The 25,195-nt window shown below is 44.1% G+C and overlaps 1 protein-coding gene across 10 annotated transcripts in view; it reads right to left on the bottom strand.

Moving 5' to 3' along the window:
- The window catches only part of spata6 (spermatogenesis associated 6), a 150,018-nt gene extending 138,541 nt beyond the window's left edge, over positions 1–11,477 (bottom strand). For 6 of the 10 annotated variants that reach the window (XR_010975507.1, XM_068037161.1, XM_068037159.1 and 3 more), the window contains exons 1-2: positions 11,313–11,471; positions 6,811–6,948 (exon numbers count right to left, since the gene is read on the bottom strand). Coding sequence is in view for 7 of the 10 variants with exons in the window: in XM_068037161.1 (XP_067893262.1) it covers positions 6,811–6,948; positions 11,313–11,360 (186 nt within the window). In the remaining 3 variants the exon portion in view is untranslated. Of the gene's footprint in view, positions 1–3,373; positions 3,459–3,542; positions 3,585–6,810; positions 6,949–11,312 lie in introns of those variants that run through there. The other 4 variants (XM_068037157.1, XM_068037164.1, XM_068037162.1 and 1 more) reach the window with 4 other exon arrangements.
- Positions 11,478–25,195: the final 13,718 nt, after the last annotated feature.

The raw sequence follows: 25,195 nt of genomic DNA, 5'->3' as shown, positions 1-25,195 counted from the left end.
GCTGTATCTCTAAAAACTAAAACTAAATGTGAAGTGATTCATTTTGGTAGGACGAGAGGAGAGACAATATAGAATGAAGGGTATAATTCTAAAGGGGGTGCAGGAGCAGAGAGACCTAGGTGTATATGTGCATAAGTCATTGAAGGTGGCAAGACAGGTTGAGAGAGCAGTTAATAAAGCATACAGTAATAAAAACAAGAAATGCTGGAAACACTCAGCAGGTCTGGCAGCATCTGTGGAGAGAGAAACAGAGTTAACGTTTCAGGTCAGTGACCCTTCTTCAGAACTGGCAAATATTAGAACTGTAAAAGGTTATAAGTAAGTAAAGTGAGGGTGGGGCTAGTGATAACAAAGGAGAAGGTGTAGATAGGACAAGGTCACAGAATAGTTGACCAGAAGGTCATGGAGCAAAGATATGTTAATGATGTGTTGAAAGTCAAAGCATCAGTACAGAAAGGGTGTTAACGGACTGAAAATTGAACAGCCACAAGTACAAGCATGAAAAAAGTGGGTAAGCAAACTGAACAAACTAAGATGAAATAAAATAAAATTAAGACAAAAAAAATTTTTAAAAAGGAAAAAGAAAAAATAACTAAAAATAAAAGTAAAATGGGGGGCCCGTCATGCTCTGAAATTATTGAACTCAATGTTCAGTCCGGCAGGCTGTAGTGTGCCTAATCGGTAAAAGCATACAGTATCCTGGGCTTTATTAATAGGGGCTTTATTAATAGGGACATTGAGTACAAGAGTAAGGAAGTTATGTTGAACTTGTATAAGACACTAGCTCAGCCTCAGCTGGAGTATTGCGTCCAATTCTGGGTGCCGCACTTGAGGAAAGACGTGAGGGCATTGGAGAGAGTACAGAAAAGATTCACGAGAATGGTTCCAGGGACGAGAACTTTCAGTTTTGAAGATAGATTGGAGAAGTTAAGACTGTTTTCCTTGGAGAAGAGAAGGCTGAGAGGTGATTTGATAAACATATTCAAAATCATGAGGGGTCTGGACAGAGTAGATAGAGAGAAACTGTTCCCACTTGTGAAAGGATTGAGAATGAGAGGACACAAATTTAAAGTATTTGGTAAGAGAAGCAAAAGTGACAACTTTTTCACGCAGTGAGTGGTTAAGGTCTGGAATGCGCTGCCTGAAAATGTGGTGGAGGTAGGTTCAATTGAAGCATTCAAAAGGGAATAAGACAGTTAGATGAAAAGGAAGAATGTGCAGGGTTATGGGGAGAAGGCAGGGGATTGGAACTGAGGGAGTTGCTCTTTCAGAAAGCCAGTGTGGACATGATGGGCCGAATGGCCTCCTTCTGCTGTAACGATTCAGTGATCCTGTGGTGGGGATCTGGAACTCACTGCCTGAAAGAGTGGTGAAGGCAGAAACCCTCATATCATTTAAAAAGTACTTGGATAGGCACTTGAAGGGCCGTAACCTACAAGGCTACAGATCAAGAGCTGGAAAAGTAGGATTAGGCTGGATGACTACCTGTTGGCCGGCGCAGCCACAATGGGCCAAATTGTCTGATTCTATGCTGTAAATTTCTATGATTCTACGGGGCCTCAGTTTAATGTCTCATCTGAAAGACAACACCTCCGACAGCATTCCCTCAGTACTGTACTGGAGTGTCAGCCTTAATTTTTGAGCTCTCAAGTCCTGGAGTATGACTTAGATCCACAATCATCTGACTGAGAGAGAAGAGCACGACCACGAAGCCACAGCTGACACCCTTTGAAGTTGGAGCATACTGTATGTTTCTTATCTATCTCTGTCAACATTGTGCTGTTGCTTCTCTATGTCCTACTTTCTGTTTCCCATACTTCCTTCTGCCATTTTCTTTTTGTTTCTCTTTTGCTTCTCTTCTTCTTGCCTTTCAGGTGGTGCATCAGTGATAAGAGAGTGCAATGGACATCAGCCATAATTTTACAGTTGCACGTGGGGCATGGAAAACAGGGTCCAGACAAGTCACAGCCCAGCAAATTGAAGGCAAAGTGTAGCACTAGGGGAAAATTTGGTCTACGCTGTGGATTTTGTTTGGGTTACAAAGCGAGTTTTTGATCACAAATGTAATGTATAGTGAGGTATCTGGGCATGAATCACAAGTCAGAGGTGGAAGGGAAGGATCTGACCAGGACTGCAGGAAGGTTATGGTTGAGTGAAGGTTGTGGCAAAGCAACAGCGGAAAAAACCGTGAAGGAGTGACAATAGAAAGGAACAGAAAAGGCATTGTCTTCCAGCCTCTTGCCTGACTTGCACTCATGCAATATAATACGTTGTCTCCTGCCCTAACTCTTCCCCTTTTGTGTTCCTTTTCACACCACCTCCCCAACAAGACTCACTTACCCGCTATACCTGCCGATCATGGTACTGTCACCTCGCAACCACTCATCCCAAACCCTTCTCCAACCAACACCGATTTCCTAATGCTCAACTGCATTCTTTCTCCTCACTGAACATCTTGTATCTCTCTGACCCATTTGAATATGAGGAAGCACTTTTTTATGCAGTGGGTCGTAATGACCTGGAACTCTCTGCCCACAAGGGTGGTGGAAGTGAAGACACTCAATGACTTCAAGAGGAAGTTGGATGGCCACCTGAGAGAAATAGACTTGCAGGGCTACGGGGATCAAGCCAGGGAGTGTGACTGACAGCATAGCTGCATGGAGAGCTGTCATAGACTCGATGAACCGAATGGCCTCCTTCTGTGCCATAAATGACTCTGTGACTCTATTTGCTTGTATTACCTCCACTACCACATCATTTTATCATTTCACCACCTATCTGCCCCTTCTCCCTTACTCTCATGTGCTAGCTCCTATCCTCTACTGCTTCAAAACCTCACAGGCCCCTCCCCTTCAGCTGCCTTCCTTCAACCTTCTGTCAATCCCCATTGTTTCCTCCTCACTCCTTCCTTTTATGTTCAGATCTATTCCCCTTCCCTAAACTTGCAATCAGTCCCAAACTCAATGCCTCTTCCCATCTTAGGGTTTTGCAATTTCTTTCCAAAGTGCTTACAGCTTCATGAATGCAACACAACAGAAGGAGACAGGATGGTGGGCCAACATCAGGAACTGGCTGTGGGAGAGAAGGTGAAAGTAAGTTACCAGAAGCCTAAGCAGGATGCCAGCACCAGAACACGAGCAAAGCAGCCTAAAGGTGGGCAGCATGTTAGCATTGGGAGAAAGGGAGGGCAGACAGCCAGTGGCCTGACTGAGCGACTTGATGCCAAGGCTCTACAATGATAGGCAACGTCCAGGACAAAGGAAGTGGACAGCAAGAGCAAGGTGACCAAGTATAAAATTATTTGAAGTTTAAATAAAACTTACCTGATGGCAGTAGGAAAGAAAAACAAAATAAATTAAGTTTAAAAACTTACCTGCAGGGAATAGGATCCCAGTTGAAGTTAAAACAAATTTCAAACTGTAACTAAAATACACCAGCAATACCATCTGGAGGCACAGATTTCAAAGACACAGCTGAGAGGAGCAATAATGCTAGCTAGCCTTGGGAGTACTGAAAGATAAGTACGATAGAAGTATACAAACCTTACAGTTAAAAGTCATGCTCAGATATGTCAACATTATGACACAGGAAGTAAGTGTGAAAAACAGGAAATGCATGCAATAGACAAGACTTGTAATGCTTTGGCCTGGATTTTATGGTAGTAATAACGAAACTGTCATCTTTCACTGTCAATACTCCTCTGAAACTGAAAGCGCCTTCTAGAATGCGGAGTTAAACAAGGAGGCTGGAATTTTACAGCCCCCCCCCCCCCCAAAAGCAGGATTGGAGGCGAGGGTGGGGTGGAAGGAGAATCGCAGCAGGTGGCGGGGAGGCAGCGGGATGGAGAGCCCGTGGCTTCGCCGTCGCTCAGCAATCTTCCCAGGGTCGGGATAGGCTGACGACAGCCTTCCTGCCCAGAGGCAAATTGAGGCCCATAAGTGGCCTGTTAAGGGCCTCTTCCTGCCACCGCTGAGATCTTACCAGCAGTGGGGTGGGGGGGAGGAGGGGCGGCTCCACTGTGCGGGGAGGACGCATTGTAAAATGAGGCGCCCTCCCTGTAGGGTTGGTGGGGGGGGGGGGGGTCCCTCCTCCATGGGCAATTTGTGGCCCACGGAGGATCCCACCTGGAACCAATTCACCCCCGGGATCCCCTTCCCACTGAACCACAACACCACCCACTCATCTCGCCGGGACATTCCGAACTGGGCCCTGCAACCCCGTCTTCACCTACCTCTTCCCCAGGGTTCCAGCACTCGGCCTGGGTTTGAGGCCTGTGCAGTACCAGCAGTGGCCACCGCTCCCAGTAGCGCTGCCGATATTGCTAAGCTGCCGGCCCTGTGATTGGCCGGCAGCTCTTGGAGGCGGGATCCCCATCCCTTTAAAGTCTTTCAAGGGACGGGGATTCCGCCTCCTAAAACTTTGACACCAAAAGACCGGAGGATTGCTCCTGTTGGGGGGGTGGGAGAAGGCAGTAGTGGGGCGCCCCCCAGCCTCCCACCTTTTTGGCCTGGTGCCGGGAGCCCCACCCTGAGTACAAAATCCAGCCCGGAAATCCAGAAGTTGCTTTCATGATTCTATGCTTCTCCAGAGGGTGCACAGTTGAGGGCTTCCCAAAAGGTAAACAATTAGAAATTATTGAACTGACAAGAACTACTGATCTTACACTCAGTCTTACTGTAAAAAAAAACCCTTGAAAAAGTTACCCCTTGTCGAATGACGTGTAACTGGGTTTTTAATGGCGCACTAAGTTCATAATTACTGCTAAACAGCCTCACTGCCCCTGAAGGAGTAATTTTATATTTAGTCATTTAAACAGAACTTGAGAATTGCTGAGAATAGAGACATGTTGTCGAAGCTTTTCGTCTTGCACTCATCAAGACAATATGCAAGAATAACCAGCGTAGGGGAAAATAACAACTTATACTGCATGAGAAGAGAGTGCTGATTGGTTGGTAAGTGAACTCTGATTGGAAGAGCCGTTGCCATGGAGAATGCATCAGTTTACAGTGACTGATAGTTAACTGCCAAGCTTTGTTTGATATTTAAACCAGGCAGCTTGACTCTGATTAGTCAAGGCATTTCCCTGAGGAATGAACCAGCGGACGGCTGTCACTTATTTTGCTCAGCTGAAACAGGCGCAATGTGTGTACATGCTCTTTCTGTCAACAAAGAACAGGGCCCTGTGTATTAATATATGTAGCTTCCAATGCATTTGCACATATCTACTTGAGTTTCCCATGCTATATTTAAGCTGTTTTTTGTGCACTTTATCAATGCCAATTATACAGCTATCAACATATCGACTAAAAATTTACAAAAATAACCTTCAGTTAGTAATACTGTTCTCTAAAAATCAAATGTATTGCTAACTTTTATATCAACCCTTTCATGAATTTTTTTGGGGGGGGGAACTTATGGACCAGGGCAGACTTCATGAGTTGCCTGATAGGGTGAGTGGGCCACTAGCAGGAACAACTTATTTTGCCCATGGGAGCAGTATTCAAAGTGGGCCCAAACAGACCAATTAAAAGGGTGAGAGGCACCTACATTGGAGGTTGTGGCTGGACCATGGCCAAGTGCGCACCTTAAGGGGTGGGGCGAGGGTAAACAATGACAACCGCATTTTGAGGCAGTTACTGAGAGACACAATATTGGGAGGCCTGGCTGCAGCCAGCAGGAGATAACAGAGGAAGGAAAAACTTCACTATACACTTACTTCAGTTTCAGTAAAATTGGTGCCAATGTGGCCCAAGTGGTGCCTTGCTAATGCAGTTAAAGAGCTGAGAGGCCAAGACATAAAGAGAAGGAATGTATTAATAAATACAAAAAAAAAATCTTATTTCAAAGCTGATAATTACATTTAAAATTACATACTTGTGAGGAAAAAAATCAGTTTGAGAAAAATTAAATTGGGACAGAGAGTTTAATTTGGTAAATACTTTTTTCAGAAAGAGGAGCAGATCAAAATCATTAGAAGTATTTAATTGAATATGTTAAAAGAAAAAAAAATTGAGAAAAATCAGGCCAATGCTATCTATTGTGTGTTACATGAGACATAGCTGAATCTGTGACAAACACAATGTGACACTCTTAACAGTGAAAACTTCATACATAATGCTACCTACAGGAATAACATGCACTATATAGGGTACTATAATGGAATATGCACACAATAATACATAATAGCATAACATTGGCAGTGGCCAGTATCAATGTGAGTGTGGATTTTTTAATGGAAATATAAAGACAAGAGTTGGATTTCACAATGAGCACTGAATTATATCCATGTGCCCTGGCCAAATTATCCTCCGTCTCTGTTTCTACTTAACCTGGAGATTACAGTCAATCCTGAATACATTTCTGGAATGTCATCAGAGTTTGAGGCACTAGTGTGACACTAGAACAACGTGAATGTAGAATACATAGTGTCTTTTCAGATCTCTCTGAAATGTCCCAAATTTCTTCACTTACACTGAATTACTTTCAAGTATAATGACTGGTATGTAAATTAGGAACTAAATTTTACAAAGATGAACTGCTAAAAAGAGTTAGATTCTTTACAGTGTAAAAATACCAAAATAAAAACAGAAAATACTCCAATTTCGCAATGGGACCATTCGCATCGGAAAGAGAAAAGGCAGGTTTAACAGTTCAGTTGGAGATCTTTTATCAGAAATGATTACTTCTGAACCTGTCATTTCTCCTTCAAATGCTATATGATCTTCTGTGCAGTTCCAGCATTTATATTTCCAATGTTTGGAACTTTATTTCTCTATTTAGAAAATGCTTGAACTAGAAGACATTTTGTACCTTTTCAATCTTCATTTTGTCATTGAAGGTCAATGGAAAGACAGAAGGGAGAAACTTGGTTTTCTGGAATTTTCCTAACATACATACACTGACATAGACATCATTCTTTTCAGGTAGGAACACTCCAGGGCATGTAACCTAAAATAAATTATTTCAAATAAAAAAGATCAAAATGCTGGCATAGAAAAATAAAATGTCATACCATTACCAACATTAACTGACATTCAATTTGACAATAATGCAATTTTAGCCTTCATGCCCTCCCATATGTCAAGCTCCGTCACAACTCAGCCACAACCTATTTTGTGCCATCCACCAAGGTCCAACCCCCAACTCACCCCACGCTGCTTTTCCCATTGTCAGGCAACTTTTGTCTATATGCTCCTGCCTTAAAGCATTCAGTGACCATTAACAAGATTGCTGATTTATACAGTCTTTACGAAACATAAATTTCCATAAACAAGCAAAAATGAATTCATAAATGGTTAGAAGTTCACACTTGCCAGTTACCAAATTTTTATAGAATAAGATTATCCTTAAGCCCAAATGTGGTTCAGAAGAGAATGATTGTTTTTAGCCAGATTTCACACAAAATTAAGAGAAGAATTGGTTGCAGTGATTGACAATGGACAATTGCCAATGAAATAATTCAAACATCTCCTCATGCTGGGTTTAAATCACATGAAAAAACAAGGTTAGATTCTCTTAACCTTTCCACTGAGAAATTTATATATTCTTGATAAATAATTTTTGTTGGTCTTCTGTCCAATGAATCCAAATGTACTACTAATCAAAAGATGCAGCATTCACAGGTGTTAATATTTTAAACACAAGACTTGCCTGAAATAAAGCTTCTCACAATTCCTCGTAGAATGAGGGGACAAAACTTCTACATCAACTCACAAACCAATTTCTACAAACAGTATATGCTTATGATGCAGGAAGTCTACATTGGGAAATTATGCAACATGCACGGTGTCAAATGTATTGCCAGGGAAAGGGATGGAATCGATAGCTAGTTTAGAATGGAGACCCAAAACAACAGCTTCAGTCTTCCCAATATTTAATTGGAGGAAATTTCTGCTCATCCAGGAGTGGATGTTGGATAAGCAGTCTGATAACAGTAACAATGGAGAAGTCGAGAGAAGTGGTGATGAAGTAGAGCTGAGTATTGTGAGTACACATGAGAAAACCAACACCGTGCTTTCAGATGATGTCGCTGATGGGCAACATGCAGATGAGAAATAGGAGGGGGGGCCAAGGATAACTCCTTGGGGCACAGGAAGAGAAGCCATTGCAAGTGATTCTGGCTACAATTAAATTGCCATGAATCAATCCAGGTGACAGCAGTCTCACCCAGCTGGACGACAGTGGAGAGGCGTTGGAGGATGATGGTGTAGTCAACTGTGTCAAAGGCTGCAGACAGGTCGAGAAGAATGAGGAGGGAAAAGTTTACCTTTGTCACAGTCACAGAGGATGTCATTTGTGACTTTGCTAAGAGCTGTTTCGGTTCTGTGGCGGGGCTGAAAGCTGATTGGAGAGATTCAATCGGGAGTTCCGTGAAAGATGGGAATGGATTTGGGTGATGAGAATACGTTCAATGATTTTAGAGAGGAAAGGGAGGCTGGAGATGGGATAGTAGTTTGGAAGGGCAGTGGGGTCAAGGGTTGTTTGCTTGAGAGGGGTGATGACGGCAGAGTTATGGTGAGAGGCACAACATATGAAGAGAGAGAAGTGCTCACAAGTCCTGCCACATCCAGCCATGAATGGTGGTGGACAATTAAACAAATAACTGGAGGAGGTGGCTCCTCAATGATGGGGGAGCCCAGCACATCAGTGCAAAAGATAAGGCAGAAGCATTTGCAATAATATTCAGCCAGAAGTGCCGAGTTGATGATCCATCTCGGTCTCCTCCTGCAGTCCCCAGCATCACAGATGCCAGACTTCAGTCAATTCGATTCACTCCGTGTGATATCAAGAAATGACTGAAGGCACTGGATACTGCAAAGGCTATGGGCCCTGGCAATATTCCGGCAATAGTACTGAAGACCTGTGCTCCAGAACTTGCCGCACCCCGAGCCAAGCTGTTCCAGTACAGCTACAACACTGGCATCTACCCTGCAATGTGGAAAATTGCCCAGGTATGTCCCATACACAAAAAGCAGGACAAGACCAACCCGGCGAGTTACTGTCCCATCAGCCTACTCTCAATCATCAGTAAAGTGATGGAAGGTGTCATCAACAGTGCCAACAAACAGCACTTGCTTAGCAATAACCTGCTCAGTGACGCTCAGTTTGGATTCCGCCTGGGCCACTCTGCTCCTGGTTCAAACATGGACAAAAGAGCTGAACTCAAGAGATGAAGTGAGAGTGAGTGCCCTTGACATCAAAGCAGCATTTGACCAAGTATGGCATCAAGGAGCCCTAGCAAAACTGGAGTCAATGGGAATCAGGGGGAAAATTCTCCGCTGGTTGGAGTCATACCTAGCGCAAAGGGAGATGGTTGTGGTTGCTGGAGGTCAATCATCTGAGTTCCAGGACATCACTGCAGGAGTTCCTCAGGGTAGTGTCCGAGGCCCAACCATCTTCAGCTGCTTCATCAATAACCTTCCTTCAATCATAAGGTCAGAAGTGGGGATGTTCGCTGATGATTGCACAATGTTCAGCATCATTCGCAACTCCTCAGATACTGAAGCAGTCCGTGTAGAAATGCAGCAAGGCTTGGACAATATCCAGGTTTGTGCTGATAAGTGGCACACAAGTGCCAGGCAAAGCTCATCTCCAACAAGAGAGAGTCTAACCATCTCCCCTTGATGTTCAATGGCAATACTATCGCTGAATCCCCCACTATCAACATCCTAAGGGCTACCAATGACCAGAAACTGCACTGGAGTACCCATATAAATACCGTGGCTACAAGAGCAGGTCAGAGGCTAGGAATTCTGTGGCAAGTAACTCACCTCATGACTCCCCAAAGCCTGTCCACCATCTACAAGGCACAAGTCAGGAGTGTGATGAAATACTCTCCACTTATCTGGATGGGTGCAGTGCCAACAACACTCAAGAAGCTTGACACCATCCCGGACAAAGCAGACAGCTTGATTGGCACCCTATCCACAAGCATTCACTCCTTCCACCACCGACGCACAGTGGCAGCAGTGTGTACCATCTACAAGATACACTGCAGCAATGCATCAAGACTCCTTAGACAGCACCTTCCAAACCCATGACCTCTACCAACTAGAAGGACAAGGGCAGCAAATGGATGGGAACACCACCACCTGCAAGTTCCCCTCCAAGTCACACACCATCCTGACGTGGAACTATATTGCAGTTCCCTTCTCTGTCACTGGGTCAACATCCTGGAACTCCCTTCTGAACAGCACTGTCGGTGTACCTACCCCACATGGACTGCAGCACTTCAAGAAGGAAGCTCACCACCACCTTCTCAAGCGCGATTAGGGATGGGCAATAAATGCTGGCCTGGCCAGCGACGCCCACATCCCATAAATGAATTTTAAAAATCAGCTAACATAGAAACAGGTGATCAGCATTTTAGTGGGAATAGGATTAAGGGAACAGGAAGTGGTCTGATGGACAAAATATCAAAGAGGGCATGATAAAAAATAGGAGAGAAACTCAAGAAAGCTGAGAGTTCAGGGTTAGGGCAGGGGGTAGCATTATAGGAATAGGTGGGCTAGTGGAAGGGAGGCAGCTATCTTAGTGACAAAGAAGTCCATGAGCTCCGCACAATTATTGCTGGAGCTAAGGGTGGATGGGACAGGGAAGAGATGTTTAATAAGATGGTTATCAGTAGCAAAAAGAAGCTGGGGGTTATCTTTGCATTCCAAGAGGATTCTGGAATAGTGAGCTGTTTTATCAGATGACAGCAGAACCCAATAGTTTAATGTTTGAGGATCTGAGCCCCCAAAAGCCCTCTGCTCTTCCACATCACCCAGTTTTCCACCCATCCCATTCGAAATATATAATAAAAACAGAAAGTGCTGGAAATACTCGGCAGGTCTGGCAGCATCTGTGGAGAGAGAAGCGGAGTTAACGTTTCAGGTCTCTGACCTTTCATCAGAACCATTCAAAATATAGTTCGACTTTATTTTTAATCCTTGGTCCTCAATTAATATGCCTTATGCTATACAAACTCCATTGATTCTGTGAAATGAGCTACATCTGGAAAAGCTCAATATAATAAAATATATAACGGGTGAGCAGGGGAGTAAAATTAGACGACATATTCCAAGTGGGAACAATGCCGCAGTAAAACGGCCTATTGATTTTTTGGCAACTGTTCCCCGCCCCATTCCCCCCGACCCCGTCATTGGATCAAGCAGAGAAATTCTCGCAAATCCCAACAAAGGACGGCCGTTTCTCAAGTCTCCTATTGGTCCGCCGCACGTCAATCACCATCACCGCCTGCCACGGCAGGCCGAAACGCTGCCGTTGATCGCCCCCATTAATAAAACCTATCGCCAGCTTTTGATACCCACCGCTTGGATTTTCAGGTGCACCGTTAATCTCAGAACTTTCTTCGGCATTTCTCCCAATTAGAGAACTTGATTGAGCGATTTTTTTTACCAGCTTGAGGCAACGATTCAAAAGTGTAGAAGCAGCCGCCAATGGAATGCCAGTGTTATCGCGTTGTCATGGTGCCGGGCCACAGCGTGACGCTACACAAGGAAGTGATGCAATTGTCATCGCTGGGCAATTGTCAGTAGAAACCAATAGCGGCGCGATTTGTGAAGAGTAGGTTTTCTTCAGTTGTTGTCTTGACCCAGACAGAAAATGCTAGAAATACTTAGACGGTCAGGCAGCATCTGTGGAGAGAGAGCAATGGATTTAATGTTTCAGTTCTGTGACCTCTCATCAGAATATCAATCAAGAATAACCATGCAGTAAAAACAGAGATTCACCAGGATGTTGCCTGGGCTAGAGCATTTCAGCTATGAAGAGAGACTGAAAAGGCTACGGTTTTTTTCCTTAGAGCAGAGAAGGCTGAGGGGGGACATGATTGAGGTATACAAAATTATAAGGAGCATTGATAAGTTGGATAGGAAGAAACGTTTTCCCTTAGCAGAGGGGTCAATAACCAGGGGGCATAGATTTAAAGTTAGTGGCAGGAGGTTTAGAGGGGATTTGAGGAAAAATGTTTTCACTCAGAAGGTGGTTGGAATCGGGAACGTATTTAGATGAGCATTTGAAACGCCATAGCACATAAGGCTATGGGCCAAGTGCTGGAAAATGGAATTAGAATAGATAGGTGCTTGATGGCTGGCACAGACATGATGGGCTGAAGGGCCTGTTTCTGTGCTGTATAACTCTTATGATTCTATGATGGAGCCTCAGAATATTTGGGTAAAAGCTAGGGATGAGAAACAAGAAGCTTCTAAATCAAAGTATATGTGTGAAATAATGATAAGATGCAAGAAATGGATTGGTAATAATTTGTAAAGTAAAGTTCAAAGTAATCTCAGATAATTGAAATCAATTCATACATATAATTAGAGTGCAATATGAATGGACACAGGGCTTATTTAATGTTTTTATTATGTTCAATAGCTTTATATACTTTAAGATAACCAGATCAGTTATTATTGTTTTCTCTAAAATATTTCAGTTCTTTTCCTATCTGTCTCCTATTCTCAAAACTAGGTTATTCAGATCAAGAATTGGGATTGGAAAATAGATATCTTTCCATCTACGAAAGATGATGGACCCACAGCAAACACCCCATTTAAGTGGGGTATCTTCTCTTGGTGCACCTTTGTCGATGGATATGAAGGCCAATCCTTGAGAGGCAGGTTCTGCCACAAATGCTGCACATGAAGCTATGAGTCATTGTTTTTGACGATGGTGCCTGTTACCTAGCTGCTGCAGCAACTGGTCATCCTGGTAGTGCACACCAGTCCATAGGATGTGTCGCCATTTCCCTCTTTCGCCAGCTAGTGACTCCCAAGTGCAATAGTCGACATTTAGGACCTTCATGTCACACGTACAAGCATCCTTGAAGTGGAGTTTTGAGCGCCCCACTGGTCTTCTGGCCCCGGCAACGGTCTTCCATCCTGCAGATTGTCTGATCCACCAAAGCCTCTGTTTGATTAGTGCCAACATATTTGGGATCTCTGCCTTTGAGAGAACTGCCACATTTGTGATTTTGTCTTGCCAGGATATACCCATAATGCGCCACAGACAGCGAAGATGGAAATTATTGGGCTTTTTTCCTGATAACTGTAAGGCGCCCATGTTTCACAGCCGTACAGCAAGGTGCAGAGACTACAGGCTTAATAAACCATCAGCTTGGTCCTAAGGGTCAGCTTGGTGTTATTCCTTGTGGGTTTTGCAAGTTGCCCAAAGGTGGTCGCTGCTTTCCCTATATGTGTATCAAGCCCTGCATCAAGGGACAGATTGTCTGTCACCGTGAACCCAAGGTAGCAGAATTTGCTAACCACTTCCAGTGGGGTGTTATTTAGTGTGATCAGGGGTGGAGATGCAATACCTTGTCCCATGTCACAATTTTCTTGATGCTTATAGTCAAGGAGAACAAATAACAGGCACATGAGAGACAGTCCATGAGTCTTTGTCGCTGAGCATCCGTGTGAGCGACAACGCAGCATCATCAGCATAGAGGCGTTCTCTGATTAGGACGTGAAATGTTTATGTCTTTGCTTTCAGTCTTGATAAATTGTAGAGCTTGCCATCTGACCTAGTGTGCAAGTAGACTCCTTCCATATCTGCAGGGAAGGCAAAGGTCAGGAGCATGGTGAAGATGCCAAACAGAGTGGGGGCTAGGACACAACCCTATTTCACTCAATTTTTCACTCCAAAACTGTTGGAAGTGGGGCCATCAAACTATACAGTTCAATGCATGTTGTCATGGAAGAAGCGGATGAGACTGAGGAGCTTCGGTGGACAGCCAATTTTCTGCAAAATCTTGTAGAGCTCTGCTCTGCTGACAGTGTCGAATGCCTTAGTGAGATCTGCAAGAGTAAGGTAAAGGGGTACACTGTATTCCCTTGACATCTCTTGCAGCTTGCGTTTGGAGAAGAACATATCTGCAATAGATCTGCTGGCACGGAAACCACACTGCGCTTCCAGGTACACTGGGTCTGCAAATGAATGGAGTCTTTTAAGTATGACCCAAGCAAAGGCCTTCTCCATGACACTAAGGAGTGAGATATCCCTGTAATCGTTGCAATCTGCTCTGTTGCCTTTGTTTTTGTTTTGTGTGATGATTTTGGCATCATGCATCTCCTGTGGAAGAGAGCCTACTTTCCAGCAGAGAAGGGGAAGGTCATAAAGATGTGGCAATAGATGGGACTTTCTGTGCTTGAGCAGTTCGCCTGGGATTCCATACTTGCCTGGTGCCCTTGTGTTACTAGGTGGTCTATGGCCTTCTCGAGCTCCAGTGATGAGGGTTCTTCATCTAACTCATCCATGACAGGAAGTTTCGGGAGAATGCGAGCACAGACTGGGAGATGTCCGACTCACAGAAGTACAGCTCACAGTAGTGTTCAGCCCAGCGGGACATCTGTTTTCTTCTGTCAGTGAGTACTTCACCATTTGCTGGCTTCAGGGGAGCAACTTTGATGATGGCAGGGCCAAGCGCCCTCTTGATTCCTTCGTACATAGCTTGTAGATTTCCTTTGTCACATGCTGTTTGGATTTCTGGGCATAAGTTGATCTAGTGTTTGTTTGTGTAGTATCTCCCTCTCCTTTGCAGGGCGGTCTTGGCTACTTTCAGGTCATGCACTGTCTTAGCTGTTGGGTTTATGTTGCGCGTCATGTAGGCTTTGTTTTTTGCATCAATGACCGATATGACTCCAATGACTCATCTCAGCTGAGTAAGTCTCAAACCAGTCCTTGTGGCGGGTTTATTTATTTTTATTTATTTATTTAGAGATACAGCACTGAAACAGGCCCTTCGGCCCACCGAGTCTGTGCTGACCATCAACCACCCATTTATACTAATCCTACACTAATTCCATATTCCTACCACATCCCCACATGTCCCTATATTTCCCTACCACCACTAGGGACAATTTATAAAGGCCAATTTACCTATCAACCTGCAAGTCTTTGGCATGTGGGAGGAAACCGGAGCACCTGGAGGAAACCCACGCAGACACAGGGAGAACTTGCAAACTCCACACAGGCAGGACCCAGAATTGAACCCGGGTCGCTGGAGCTGTGAGGCTGCGGTGCTAACCACTGCGCCGCAGTGCCGCCTTTACCAAATTATGCTTCTGCTGCTTCATAGATGATTGAGCTTAGTGACTTCCAAGTTTCATCAATGCCGACATTGGTGTTTCCCGTTTAGACTTTGGTGGGTAGCAAGCATTCTAGTGACAATGCAAAGTGCTGGTATTTGACATCATTGCTTATGCAAGGGATGGTGAGGCTTGGCGGGCTATCATGTTTGGAGCTGTGGAACATTCGGGGGTACTCCTTCACTCTGCTGCTGAGAAGAGAGTGGTCGGTGTCGCAATCTGCACTAAGGTTGGTGCAGGTGTGAAGAACACTAGGCAGATCGCACCTCCTCATGATGACTAGGTCTAGTTGGTGCCCATGAACAGACCTTGGGTGACGCTATGATGCCTTGTGGCGATGTCTGCCCTGGAAGAAGGTGTTGTCCATTATTGTTGACCCTGCCCACCCCATGACGACCGAGGCAAGTTGGCCATGAATCACTTTCTGCCCCATCATGTGCACTGAAGTCACCCAGGGCGAATAGCCTCTCACCATTTGGGATGTTCCTCAGAATGTCACCTAGGGAGTCATAGAAATGCTCTTTATCTGATAGGCTGTCATTCAGGGTTTGTGTGTAGACGCATATAATCTTGACTGTGCCTCCATCGGATGATACCCGCAGGGAGATGAGGCACTCCACGGTTGCTACTGGTGGCTCAGTTGACTTTGTCAGCCAGTTGCTCACTGCGAAGCCTACACTGTGCTCATGGCGATCTTCAGAGCTCTTTCCATGCCAGTTGAAGGTGTAATTAGCCTCTCGAATAGAGCCTGTGTCAGCTAATCTAATTTCTTGTAGAGCGGCAATGTCGATACCAAGCTTGTGTAGCTCACGGTCAATCAGGGCTGTCTTGCGTACACTTGCTGTGGAGTGTGGATCACTGTTCATTCCAGGACACACAGTCCTCACATTCCAGCTTCCAAGCCAAAAGATTACCTTTCAAAAATAGTTGCTGGACTCAAAATAATGAAGTCACTGAAGGAGTGGTATACATATGATCTGTGTGAGCCTGTGGGCTATCTTGATATTATTATCCTTTAGATAAGTACAGTAGCCCTTTTCCACCAAAGTAAAACATGATTATTTGGAGCATTACTTGAACTGTTCTCAGCAAATAATAGGGGAATAATACAGTTGAGGAATTCAGTCAAGCCATAAATCGAGAGCGAGAAGCTCAAGTAGTTTACATTTGCCATCTGAGCCTTGAGGTTAGAATACAGCCATGAATTGGCTGAATGTTACTAGTTCTTTTGGTATACTAGTTAATTTCCTCTGGCACACAAACAACATAAATGTGTCTCTTCCTGCACCAATTACATTGCTTGTCTGCTGTTTCTTTCTGTCACTTTGTGTTTGTTTTTCAATCTTATGTTTCTTCCCTTTACCTTTTGCATATTTTCTCTTCTAATTGTCTATGTGCCTCTCACATGCTTGGTTGTTGTTTCTATCTTTGTTTGTCCAGTGGTCTTTTCTCAATCTCCCTTCATGTAAATCTCTCCTTGTCTCTGTTATCTCTCTTTGGTAAATACCTTACTCTCTATTTATGTCTCTCACATGACTTTCCTTTCTTTCTTCCAGTATGCCTTTTTTCCCATTTATACATCTGGCACTCTGTGGGCTGGATTTAGTCGTGCCGGTGGGCTCCCAGCGCCGGGACGAAAAGGCGAAGGGAACCTCGTGTTGGCCTTTCAGTGCTCCCCTGGCGTGATTCAGTGGCGCTCAGGGGATCTAGTAGTAGGAATCCTGCCTACAAGAGCTACTGGCAATCAGAAGGCCAGTAGCTCAGGAGTATTGGCAGTGGCATCGGGAGCAGTGGCCACTGCCAGTATTGCGCCAGACCTGGGACTAGGCCCAGTGCTGGAGACCGAGAGAGGAGGTAAGTGAGGCGGGGTCACCGGGGACAGACTGGCAGGCCCCAGTGATTTGGGGGGGGGGGGCAGGGGGTGCAATGAGGGTAGCAGGAGTGGGGGGTGTTTATTATAAACCAAGTCTTAACTAGTAATGAAGTAAAATAATATCACACAGATCAAATTTTTAAAAATCCAACATTAAATTTTTTAAAGTCCCCTTTCTACCTTAACCAGATTTTAAAGTCCCTTTTTACCTTAGTCCCTTCACACTCACACACACATACACTGGATACACTGGTTAACCAAAAGCAAATAAAAGGGATTTTTGGATCTGAGCTCTGTTACAGACAAAAAAATGAACACCCAGGCAGATCATTTGTCCACCCCTGAAAAAAACAACCGATGAGATACACTGCACCAAAACTGGCACACAGTCTAACCTTCGAGCACACGCAGACAGGCAACCGAGATGCCCCTAGAACAGTTCTCTTCAGGCGGCATTGAGAATTATTTTTAGTAGGCTTTCTTCAAATATAGGAAACAAGATGAATTGACACAATGGATTTCTCAGAGTCTTTTAGGGAATTGCTGGAAAGCGAGCTGAGCTGTTCTTCCTTGGAATTCTCTCCTTCTGCAGCAGACTTGATTTTTTAAACATTCAGCAAGAATCTGGTCTCTTCTTGTAGAAGGTAAAACACACACACACACTGACAGTTTTCTGCCCACCCAGATGCGCTCTGCTACGACTGGACTTGTCCAATCAAATGATCGCTTGTCACTTTTCTGCCCTTGTTACCAGGGTTTCTGCTCCAAGCCTAACCCGAGCCATGTGACAACCAGCAACACTGTTGCCAATCGGTTCCCTCAGTGTCCTCTTGATGGCTTCCTTTTGTTAAAAAAATCTGATCCAACATTTATTCAACTTAACCATAAATTCCTTTAAAAATATTCATAACACAATGAAGTGACCATTTATATGTTAGGTCAAAGTTTGTTGTAGTGGGGCTTCTAATGGTGTCTATTAGCTAGACTCACTTTAGCACGTTGAGGTTTTAAATATTTTTGCATGGTAAGTTGATGAAAGTGCAACCTGATAACGCCACAGGGAAAGAAGCAGGACATCTGGGACCTGAGTGAACAGGGCAAGCAACTGTGTATCTCCTTAACCAATCAAACTGAAGAAGTGAAATTAACAGCGCAAGAACTGAGAAGGAAGTGTAAACTAGAGTGGGTGAATTCAATGTCAAATGAGGAACAGAAACAGAAATAATAGAGGGAAAAAAGATTGGATTAAGAGTGAGAGAGAAAAGACAGGAAGGAAAAATAAAACTTTTTAATTTAGGTTTTTAAAATTTCTGGTTGATTAAGCAGTAATTCACAGTTATTACATTGTTAAAATTGTGCTTAGACTGGAATGGACAAGAAAACTTTCTGTCATGAGTTTAGTTCGTATCTACCATGCAAATACAGCAATATCACCCTATTCAATGTATTTTAATGGTGAGACAGACAGCAAGATGCCATTTTCATGAAGCAAATGGTGGAATGGCACAACCCAGATAGAAACTTCTGGAAATTTAGTTTAACCATGTATTGGCCCCTTGCCTTAGGTTGTTGTATCATTGTGCACAAAGAATGGTGAGAGCCAATAACCCTTATTTTGATGGCACAATTTGGGCCATTATCAATCATGGTTACCTGGGATCAATCTTTCATTTTGCCAGTTGTTTGCCCTTACAGATCAATGGGTAAATTTTGCTAGCCCCTGTGCAACTGGCTAGTTTTATCTAGCACACATCAGAAAATCAATTTTCTATCTATTAAAATCAATGGACAGAAAATTATGCCTAAATTTTACTACGGCCATTAACTAGAAATTGATAAAAGCCATGTGAGAAACTTTTTTGTTCTCAATTTTAGTGATCTTCCATTAAAGTAATATAGGCTAGAACATGAGCTTTATTTTTAAAAAAGGTATATAGGAGGTTTCACTAGTAGCATAATTACAATTCTAAGGAAAAGCTATCTTCTAGTTGAGCTGAAAGCTTCTCTTCAGTTTTGATTCATATTAGTTTTGGATGTGAATTTTGGGGATGAGAGATATTTTAAATTTATGTTAAATTAGAAATGTTTCAGTGCACAATCTGTTAAGTGGAGAGGAAAGTCTTTGGTCTCTTACATCTCTTGCATTCCAGGGTGCACCAAAGCTCATATATTGATCACATAATTTTCCAAGTTGAAGTGAAGCTGTACAGATTTTGTTTCTTTGAAGCTTGTATGTCACAACTGGGCTACCATCCTTCTGGTTCTTATAATTCCCTTTCTGGAGGAGATATTGGGCAGAAATTTTAGGCGCAAAGGTGGGCGGGCATGAAAATTAGCACTGCCAGCTGGTTTACCTCGCAATTTTCAGCATTCTGAACGAAGATGTCCCACCTTGTGGCAATGATAACGCGTCGGCTTGTTCTACCCTCAGCATCTTCCTTACTGGCCTGAGGAGGGGATCCTGGCGCATTTCCAGCCGTTCCTTCTTGTTTCCGGCTACTTGCCTTCCTTTCACTCTCCCATCTTCTATCCTTCTCGAGTTTGTGGGGGTGACAGACAAAGGGTTTTGGCTTATTCATAAGCTCAAAATCATCAGCAATTTCCACTTCTTGTCTGGCTTTTAAAACTTTCTGGTTCTCTACATGAGTTCTCACTACTGGAGGGGTTGAATTTTTAAACTCTTGCAAGAGAACCAGTTCTCTAAGGTTCTCATATGTGGCTTCCATCTTTACTGCCCATATCCAACCATCAAAATTAATTTGCTTTACCGTTTCAAATTCTACATAAGTCTGCCCAGACAATCTCCCCGGATATTCTGAAATGTCTGTCGGTAAGCTTCAGGGACTAACTCATACGCAGCGAGAATAACTTTTTTGCCAGCTCAAAATCTGCAGAAGCCTCTTCAGTAAGCATGGCATAAACTTCATGAGCTCTGCCCATCAACCTGCTTTGCAAGCAGTGTCTAGCTTTCTTTTGGCTATTTCATTTGTTTGGCTAATTTTTCAAAAGAAATGAAAAATGCAACTTTGTGTCTTTCCTCAAATTTAGGGAGAGCTTGTATAAATTTAAACAGTTTTTTGCTGGGTCCTGGGCTGGATTCAGATCCTTCCTGACCAGGATTTTTTCTGGAGTCAAGACTACCCTTTTGTCTTAGCTCCATCTTCTTAATTTGAATTCCCTTGCTTCTTTTTCATTTTCTCTATGAAATGCTCTCTCTTTCTCCCTTTCCTCTAATTCAAATTCATATTTTTTCATTGTCAACTCTTTCTCAACCTCAAGTTTTCTTAGGTCTATTTCTTTTTCCTGTTCAGGTTTTTTCGTTTGTAACTGAATTTTAGCTAATTCCACTGCATCACTCTCTGACTTCCTAAAATCTTCCTCCAATTTCAAATGTTGGGCTATTATGTAAATCATCTCTGCTTTTTTAGCACCTGATTTCAATTCTAACCCCAATTGCGCTGCCAAATCTGTTAGTTTAATCTTGGTTAAAGTTTTCATGTCAATGAGGGACACATTCTCCGTTCCCAAAAAAGCTGCAGCAACTGGTGGTGTAGATTCTACCCTAATACAAAAGAAACCTGGTCCTTTTATTTTTCTCTTTCAATTATTTACTCCCCTTACAATTAACATTATTAGCGTTGGATTTGATCCCGCAAGAGTCCCCACTTAATATGTTACGACCAAGGTGGGAGAAATGTACTGTTAATTCAGTCCCACTTCTCCATGGGTCACAGCATATCAATGAATTTTCCCACCTGCCAAAGAATAGCCAATTAAAACTCTATTTGACCCCAGAATAAAGCACACCAACCAGGTTTCTTTAAACAACAACATTAACTTTTTACTTTAAAAATTATTAGGAAAAAAAGTCTTGACCACTAATGAGATAAATCTATACATATGAAAGCTCCTTATTTCCCTACCCTTCATGCACATACACACACATTTTAAAAAAAGGTTAACTGGGTGGGGGTTTGGGGGGAAGGATTCTGGTTTACAGCTGTTTCATATGAATAAAAGGAATAATAAAATAATTCAGTTTGTCACGTTCTGGTAGGAAGTTCTTTGGTTGATTGAGGTGTCCCAGAGTCGAATAGTCAGATGCTACTCAAAGTCTCTCCAGGCGAGGTTGATGAACAGTCTGTAATGGTTAGGTGTCCAAGGCAATTCGGCTACAGCAAGCATCACAGGTCTTTCAGCAGGGGTGTAACAACAGATCTGCTTAGGACTCACAACAGCAGTAGAAGCTTTCTGCAGGCTCCATGATTTCCCAAAACACAGAAGGAAACAGGAACCACACTGGATGCAGGAATTCTTCAGAGACAGGAGGCAGTAGGAATCTGCCACCTTTCAAATACAGGGTTTCTTTTCAAGAGATGCAAGTTTCCTTTACAGAGAGAGGTCTTTTTCTGGGTCTTCCACTTTGATCTGCAGGCAGCTCAGAAACCGAATTTCAAATGTCTGCTCTTTGTCCAACTCACTGGTTTTTAAAGGGTCCAAAGTGAAAGCAAACCTTACTGAGCCGATCACATGACCAGACACAGTGTCTCCCCTGTCATTCAAAGTGTTGCTCTGAGGAGGTCAAAAACCCTTTGCTGGCTTCCTTGACACTGCTTGCTTTCCTATTGTGTACAAAGTCAACATCCAAAAATTTCCTGCACTGCAGTTGCTGGAGCTCTGAAATGAGAACAGAAAGTGCTGGAAATACTCAGCAAGTCTGGCAGCATCTGTGGAGAGAGGAACAGGGAAAGAGAGAAACTCCAAAAATTTCAGCGATTTGCAGGTGTCCATGTCCACTGAAAATCCATTTTTCAGTTTTTTAAAACACAGAATTCTAAGAATTTTTTAAAAATACAAAAATAAAACTTTTGTGACAATAGTCACTGAGATCTGTGCCCTTACAGCAAAAAACATCATACACCGCAGTACAGCTCCCAGACTCTGCCAGTAGCCATCAAAGTCACTGTAGCCTTGAATTTCTTTGCCTCCGGCTCCTTCCAAGGATCAGCAGTGGACCTTGGTGGCGTCTCCCAAACGGCAGCATACCATTGCATCTCTCAGGTTACTGATGCCCTGTTTGCGAGAGTTGGACAATGCGTACAATTTTAAACAGATGGGGTGTTGCAGGCACAAAGGGCAATGGGATTCGCCTCCATTGCTGTATTCCCACAGGTGCAGGGCATCCTCGATTCCACTCCTGTGGCCATCAAGGCGCTGAGTGAGCGACCAGTGAGATTCATCAACAGCAATGTTCAGCAGGTTTGTGATCATAACAGGAGCTTAACGCATGTGTGCACTCGCTATCCTGGCAGCAGCCATGACTCCTTCATCCTCCAGCCTTCCAGGGTGATGCAACTCTTCATGCCACCATCCAAACTTCATGGATGGATTCTAGGGGACAAGGGATATCCCTTGAAGAGATGGCTACTCACCGCTTTACGGAACCCTGATACAGAGGCACTACATCTGAAAACATCTACTCACAAGGACATTCTGAAGGGGGAGGGTGAACAGCCAGTGGTCATGGTACATGTCAGTACCAATGACGTAGGTAGAAAAAGGGATGAGGTCCTGCAAGATGAATTTAAGGAGTTAGGAACTAAATTAAAAAGCAGGAACTCAAAGGTAGCAATCTCAGGATTATTTCCTGTGCCACATGTTAGTGAGTATAGGAACAGGAGAATAGACCAGATGAATGCATGGCTGGAGAAATGGTGCAGGAGGGAGGGATTTAGATTCCTGGGACATCAGGACCGGTTCTGGGGAAGATGGGACCTGTACAAGGGGGACGGGTTACACCCAGGCAGGACTGGAACCGATGTCCTCGCAGGGACATTTGCTAGTGCTGTTGGGGAGAATTTAAACTAGAATGGCAGGGGGATGGGAACCTGAATGGGGAGACTGAGGAGGAGGAAACAAGGATAGAAACGAAACATATCACCACCCCCCCCCCCCATTCAGCTGCTGAATCAGTACTCCTCCATGCTGGACACCACGTAGAAGAAGCACTGGGACAGCAAGGGCACAGAATGTACTCTAGATGAGGACTTCAGTTTCCATCACCAAGAGTGCCTCGGTAGCACCACTACTGACCGAGCTGGCTGGGTCCTGAGGACATATCTGCCAGACTCGGCCTGCAGCAGGTGGTGAGAGAACCAACAAGATGGAAAAAACTACTAGATCTTATCCTCACCAATCTACCTGTTGCAGATGCATCTGTCCATGACAGTATTTGTAGGAGTGATCACCGCAGAATCCTTGTGTAAACGAGATCCCATCTTCACACTGAGGATACCCTCCATCATGTTGTGTGGCACTACCGCTGTGCTGAAATCGGATAAATTCAGAACAGATCTGGCACCTCAAAACTGGGCATCCATGAGGCGCTGTGGGCCATCAGCAGCAGCAGAAATGTATTCAACCGCAATCTGTAATCTCATGACCTGGCATATCCCCCACTCTACCTTTGCTATCAAGCCAAAGGATCAACCCCGGTTCAATAAAGACTGCAGGACAGCATGCCAGGAGCAACACCAGGCATACCTCGAAATGAGGTGCCAACCTGGTGAAGCTACAACATAGGACTACTTGCATGCCGAACAGCGAAGCCACAACCAACAGATCAGATCAAAGCTGTGCAGTCTTGCTACATCCAGTCGTGAATGGTGGTGGACAATTACACAACTAACCGGAGCAAGAGGCTGCACAAATATCCCCATCTTAATGATAGGGGAGCCCCAGCACATCAGTGCAAAAGACAAGGCTGAAGCATTTGCGACCATCCTCAACCAGAAGTGGATGATCCATCTCAGCCTCCTGAGCTCCCCAGCATCACAGATGCCAGTTTTCAGCCAATTTGATTCACTCCACCTGATATCAAGAAACGGCTGAAGGCATTGGATAGTGCAACGGCTATGGGTCCTGACAACATCCCGGCTGTAGTTCTGAAGACTTGTGCTGCAGCATTAGCGATGCCCCTAGCCAAGTTGTTCCAGTACAACTACAACACTGGACGATGTGGAAAATTGCCCAGGTATGTCCTGTCCACAAAAAGCAGGAGAAATCCAATCCGGCCAATTACCACCCTATCAGTCTACTCTCGATCATCAACAAAGGCCAGTCAGCCTAACATTGGTTGTCAGGAAAATGATAGAGTCCATTCTTCTTTCTTTCTTTCTTTTCTTTTGGGCCTCCTTATCTCGAGAGACAATGGATACGCACCTGGCATCAGAAAAGCTTAACGCAATTCATCAGAGTGAACATGGTTTTGTGAAAGGGAAATCTCGTTTGACAAATTTGCTAGAGTTCTTTGAGGATATAACAAGCAGAGTTGATCAAAGGGAACCAGTAGATGTAGTGTATTTGGATTTCCAGAAGGCATTTGATAAGGTGCCACATAAAAGATTATTGCACAAGATGGAAGCTCACGGTATTGGGGGTAATATATTAGCATGGATTGAGGATTGGTTAACACACGGAAGACTGAGAGTCGGGATTAATGGGTCTTTTTCAGGTTGGAAAGACGTAACTAGTGGAGTGCCACAAGAATCAGTCCTAGGGCCTCAATTATTTACTAGCTATATTAATAACTTGGAGGAGGGGGCAGAGTGTAATATATCCAAATTTGCTGATGATATAAAAATAGGTGGGAGGGCATGTTGTGATGAGGACATAAGGAATCTGCAAGGGGATATAGATAGGCTGTTAAGTTGAGTGAGTGGGCAAAAATTTGGCAGATGGAGTTTAATGTACGAAAGTGTGAGGTCATGCACATTAGTAGGAAGAATCAAAAGGCAGACTATTATTTAAATGGAGAGACACTCCAAAAAAGTGCAGCACAGAGGGATCTGGGTGCTCTTGTGCATGAAACACAAAGAGTTAGCATGCAGGCGCAGCAAGTAATTAAGAAGGCAAATGGAATTTTGGTCTTTGTTGCTAGGGGGTTGGAGTTTAAAAATCAAAGTGATTCCTGACAACGCAGCCTGCCACTGACGTCATCGGGCTGCGCCGCGGTGCGCACATGCGCAGACGGTCTCCTGCTCTCTGCGCATGCGCTGCATTCCGGCTTGCCAGGACTGGTTAGCGCATGCGCCGATGACGTCATCGCGTGACGTGTGCTTCGGGCAACGCGCCTGGTCGGCCTCTGCGCATGCGCTTTATGCAACACCAACGGGTATTCACGCATGCGTCAACCTTCTGATATTCACGCATGCGTCAAAGCTTCGGCGCGAGT

This window comes from Heterodontus francisci, chromosome 8 (genome assembly GCF_036365525.1).
Source record: "Heterodontus francisci isolate sHetFra1 chromosome 8, sHetFra1.hap1, whole genome shotgun sequence".
Classification (NCBI taxonomy): Eukaryota; Metazoa; Chordata; class Chondrichthyes; order Heterodontiformes; family Heterodontidae; genus Heterodontus; species Heterodontus francisci.
This window is presented reverse-complemented; position numbering and strand designations above follow the sequence as displayed.